This window comes from Cotesia glomerata, linkage group LG5 (assembly GCF_020080835.1).
Source record: "Cotesia glomerata isolate CgM1 linkage group LG5, MPM_Cglom_v2.3, whole genome shotgun sequence".
NCBI classification, from domain to species: domain Eukaryota; kingdom Metazoa; phylum Arthropoda; class Insecta; order Hymenoptera; family Braconidae; genus Cotesia; species Cotesia glomerata.
Window position 1 is genome coordinate 20,566,008 of NC_058162.1, and position 5,829 is coordinate 20,571,836.

Sequence of the window (5,829 nt, forward strand, 5' to 3'; positions counted from 1 at the left end):
TTTCTTCGGATAGCAGGTTAAACGAGAATTCAGGAGCCAAAATCCAATGTGCAGTATCACCGTTAATTAGAGAGGTTACACCTATTTCTTTAGGTAAAAATTCACGGTCGTTATTTATAAAGCCTTGGATATATATAACAACAGAAGACATATCGGTCTCCACCGTACTACAGCAAAGCGTATACTAAATTTTAAATACTTGCTTACCCGGCGAAATCTATAGTTACTTGTCTCGAAGCATCTATTTCTAAAACACTTTCATATTCGGCATATACTATACAGTTTGTAGTTGTAGCCAGTGCTTTATCAAATCTAACCTCTATACGAACTGTACCATGTTTGATTAAATTCCAATGAGTGTTACTATTAGCTGATAAATCGGGCGTTAAATCAAAAGCATATAAACAATAGCCGTTAGGATAATCAAATCTGTCTATAGAGTTCCCTTCGTTCAAAAAATGAATACCTGTGCCTGAGAATAACGTGTGATAAGCGTCTATGTAATTCATACGGTTTCCAAAATCAGGCTGGAGTGGTTTTGACAGTATTTGCCGACCGTCAACATACAGTGATAAATAATTAATCCCAAAATTTTGAAAATTGAAAGAATTCATCGAAGCATCGCCGTTAAATGCTTTATTATCAACAAAACCGATGATTAAACGTCTAGGTATTTGGCCATGAAGGATATTGTCCATAGTCTCGCCATGTACACCAGCTGCCATTGAAACAGCTTTAACCTCAACTCTGTTCAGTGGATATTTAGCAGTAGTTTTAGCTAACATATGGGCGTGTGCTAAAAGTGTTCCTGGTGAAATTTTTGCACGACGCACTAATAAACTAGCGTCACTAATATTGTATACACAACCGTTTACTGTGTCATCCATTAGACAAAAAGCATCACGTGCACATGTTAATCGTAATCGCATTTCTACACCGTTGATTAAAAATCTTTCTTGATTGAAAACGTCACAATGTAGATGACCAATAAAATCTGCTGTTTTATTACACGTTAATAATTCTTTACGTTTTTTCAAGCCTAAATTCTCGTCGGTTAAACTATCCATTTTTCCAGGGGTATCACAGCACCACCCTACAGTAGTTAAATGCGATTTTTTGGGATCTGCTCCGTAGTTCAATAAAGTTTCTATGTATGCCCGGTACGGATATAAATTATTAGGTGTTGATACAGGTTTTTGATTGAATAACACATCAACTTAACTGAATATTGAATGCATAAAATTGTTTATAGGTGCTACTTTAGGAGGGTGAGCGCTAGCTGTCACAGGGCTTCTTCTGGTAATACCCACGCATAACCTTAGCATCGTATGTGCTAAATCAATGTATTCATCCCCTTGTCCTTGAACAACAAATTCTATCGGCGAGTTATCAGTCAATGATGAAATTGGTTTATAATGAACCCATTGGGAACTTTCAATTGTTGTTTGGGTCGGCGGTAGAATAAATAATTCTAACTCAGTTTTAGCACACTCACACGAATGTACATGTAAAAACGACATTTTAGAAATTTTTATCAAAAATGTCAGCCACTGTACGTAGTTTTTTATTTTTATTGTTATTGTTTTTCTTTTTAATATCGGTCTTTTTTTTATTAACTTTTACTTTTTATTTTTCACTTTAGATTTGACAATGCGCCTTTTATAACAATCCGTTTTCTTGAGTTTGGTTGTGTGTTGCTCATACCGTTGGTTAAGGCAAACTGGGTAGGTATATAGCCAGACCCGTTCATAAGACTATCAATTTTTTCCTGGGCTTTACGTTTTAAATTTTTACCTGACTCGCGCACGCGCGTTTTAAATGATTCTTCAACGGGGATTTGGTGATCCAAAACATCTGTAGCTATATTTACACCTGATCTTAAAGCTTCTTTACCAACGGTCTTAAGACCGCTTTTTAAAAAAGGTAATACTCTTCTGAATAAGCCGCCCAAAAAACTACCTATACCATGCCCTCTTTGATAAGGTGATCCTACATAAACATGGCTTATTCCAGAATAACTACGGGTACCGTCACCGTATTGTATCATCTCGAAGTCTATCATCGTAGAGAATCTTAAAAACTTCTTTTGAAATGTAACGTTACTGTCAACGTCCCGTATTCGAATGGCACGGGTTTACCATATTCGTCTCTTATATCAATTTCGATAGTAGCCATACTTTTACGTAATAGAGGTATATATTGGCCAGGCGAAAAACTTTTAATTTTAGTTGAACCGTAAATGTATTGATCGTGATCAAGAGGCACAACGCGTAGTAGAGGGGCCTGAATATCTCCTGTTATGTAGCCTTCACAAATATCTGTATAAACGAATAATTTTCTGGTATAGCTTGAGATAGAGAGGCTGGTTTAGATCCGCAACAGTCATCAGGGTCGTCTGTTATAACTTTAGAAAACGAACTTTCTTCGAAGCCTAATATATGCCAGAGCCGATCACTTAATGCCAGCGTATGTCTTGCATTTTCACACTTGCATGTTGTATAAAATTTTATGAAACCGCCAGCACTACAAGTAAAATTGATATGCTCTGAAACTGATTTAAGTTTGTTGAGAGAATCCACTAAAGAGCCTATATTTTGATATTGACCATGTGGTATGTTGTTAGAATAAAGGAACGAATCCATTATTTTATTATTATCTTCTGTATCTATATATTCAACGGTTAATGTAACTTTCGTGAAATCTTTAGGAATATGTAAGATTGTCATCGGCGTCTGAATTTCCACTAAAGCAACATCCCACCATCCATTAAGTTCTAAAAGATAGGGCAAACGCGTTATAAAATGAGTAGTTGTGTTGTCCGGGAAGTATTTCATGCTGCTATTGCTAGGTAGCACTATGTAAAAATTATCTCTTTCTAAAGACATTTATTCAACCTTAGATAATTCCTCTTCATAAAATATACCGTTGATTGGTTCGTTTTGAAGATCGGTTAATATATAAACCGGTGGTTGGCGATATTCAGAAATACTTGATACTTTAAAAACTTCGCTACTCCAACCACTCTCATATCCTTTCGTAAACGCTGCCTTTGCTTTACTGATACGTACCAAGTCACCAACAGCATATTTAAGCTTACGGTTTTTCAAGAGCGCAGAGCGCTTCTCATTTTCATAACGTTTTTTAAGGTTATTAAAAGCTATTTGAGCTGTATTATTGTTAACATTTACCGGCGCCATTTTGATACCAGTATGTGTTGTGTGATTGTAAGCGTAAATAATTTTTTGTAATATTTCTAAATACTTTTTTGTGCGGGAATACATAAAATAACGCCATATCCTCTCCTTTATCGTTCTATTTAGACGTTCTACAATAGCTGCTTTGACGTCAGGGTTGCGTACTGTTCTAAACAATATTCCTTTTTTTCTCAAAAACTTTTGAAAAGTCTCTCCAAGAAACTCCTTTCCGCTATCTGTCTGCACTAAGCGGGGTATTCTTTTGTTACTTCTACTTAAAATTTTTTGGAATGCTTGAGTCACACTTAGACTAGTTTTATTTATTAGAGGCTCAGCCCACGCATACTTACTCAATACATCGATCACCATCAATATATATTTATAACCCTTGTTATACGTAGAGATACTTCGTAAATCAGCTAAATCAGCTTCCCAGACATCATCTATTGATTCAACATTATAAGTCCTTCTAATAAAACGTTTCCTGTTCATACGGTGCTTTGTAAAAGTTTCTTGTTTATTTAACCATTCCTTAACATCATCTTGAGATAGCTCTGATTTGTTTTCAGCAGAGTATTTTAGAATATTTTTAGCACCTGAAAAACTTTCTGGTCTTATAGGATCATAATAGATGTTTTTTAGTTTTTTATCTATCTCAACTTTATCCATGGTATTTTTTTACTTTGACTGTTTTTATTTATAGAACCTTCACCGTTTTGATTTAATTGTAATTCGTCTAAGGATGTGTGTTCTGTAAGTATTTCAGGCACGGAAAAATTAATAGATCGTCTTCTAGGTGTAGAAGTTGACATTTCTTCGTTAAAATAAGCTCGATTACCGATGTATTCACGCGGAATGTTTAACGTTTGCAGTACTTGAGCAAACTGTTGACGACCTATCGCTTTCACACTCTTTCTAGACCTCAACACATCGTTTAAAAGATCAGTGATATTAGAACGTGCTACTTTTTTACCTCTAATTGTCACAAGACCTCTATCGTCCCAAGATATTAACGTGGCAGGTGCACTTCTTAGCCTTTTTAATAGCCGCGCTGCATTTCCTCTGAATCTTCTAGGTACACTGTCTATAACCGAATTATCTATAACTACATCATATGAAGAACGATGATCAATTTCACTTTCAGAAGAACCTGCACTACTCTCGAAGAATTTAGAGTTGTTGTTGTCTACAGCCAGGTCTGAAACATTTATGTTGGTATCTATATTAGCAGCATTGACAGATTTTTTTTCATTTTCAAGAATCCTAAGATATCGCTCAAGTGTTTGTAAATAGGCTTGACATTTTTCACGGTCTGAGTTATATTTACCCGTAGAATTTAAAATTTCATACATTTCATTGTCGAGCCTAGTTAACACTGTTCCACTAGTAAGACAAGATTTATTTTTTGCGATATCTTCATTTTTTTCTGAGACTGCCAATTTCTCATGAATTTTATCCTCAGGCACTAACACCATCTTACGGGCGTGTTCCATGATTTTACTGAATGTTTTATTTAGAAATTATATTTGCAACCAAAGCACCCAGAACAGGTGCTAAAAATAAAGGTAAAAAGCCGCCTTTTTGAATAATTATTTTCTTTTTAGTATTTAGATTGCTTCCTCCTGATGATAATTTTCTTAAAATCGTAATGTGACGTTTTAATTTTTTCTTATGACCCGTTGTTAAAGGTACGTTACCACGTAATATGTTTAATATACACTCGCAAATACAACGTATTAAAGCAGGATCAGCTTTACGTAAAACAGCTAAGCGTTGCGTATTATTTAGATAGCACAATGCTTGTAATACACGTAGCTGTTTTTTTTTATAGGTGTGAGCTCACCCATTATCAAAGAACTACTGGTACATTATTCCTTTTAGTTTTATAATTTATACTTTTTTTTGGCACATAGACCACCTGGTATGGGTCGTCCGGGAAAATAGAGCATCGAAAACGGCAGTTTTCTGGAGTTGATTGTTTTAAATCCAGTAGTAAGTAACCGTGTGGTAAAGATGTCGCTTCGTAATAAATCTCTTGTAGAAAACGTGTATTTTCCGGACTTACTTGACGCGCTAGATGTTGAATTTGTGACCTATCGCGTGGGTTTTTAAAAACTACAATGTAATTCGCATTTAATGATATATCTCTTTGACCTCTACCTTGATGGAAAATATTTTGTGTCAAAAAAATAACACTCAAATTCCTATGATGACTACCTTTTGTAAAAAGATCTATTACAGCATTATTTGATGCTTCACGCATCAAATCGTCAATAATTACTAGTTTTGGATTATTATCACAACCGTATTCTTCACCTATTGGAAGACCTTCATGAAACTCGATGTTTTGATTATGAATATATTCATTGTAGCCTGGTTGCCATTCAGCGTAATGAAATATTATTTTTGAGAAATTTGTATCACTCATTAGAGATAAATGTTTGATGAATCTTTTTACGAATACTGTTTTACCGCAACCAGTAGGACCGCATATAATTGATGTCCATGGATGTTTCCAACGTGGATCCATAATATATACTGAGCTAATTTATAAAATGTTATGTTATATAAAGACAGACTCTGCTAAGATCTACGGGGTGTAAATCGTAAAAACACATACTGATGATAAATAATA

General features: G+C 34.9%; 1 protein-coding gene across 1 annotated transcript; it reads right to left on the bottom strand.

Annotated features, from left to right (window-relative positions):
* Nucleotides 1-203: 203 nt before the first annotated feature.
* On the bottom strand, nucleotides 204-1,067 carry LOC123266120 (uncharacterized protein F54H12.2-like). The gene has a single exon (XM_044730151.1). The coding sequence runs from the start codon at nucleotides 1,065-1,067 to the stop codon at nucleotides 204-206; it is 864 nt and encodes a 287-aa protein (XP_044586086.1).
* Nucleotides 1,068-5,829: the final 4,762 nt, after the last annotated feature.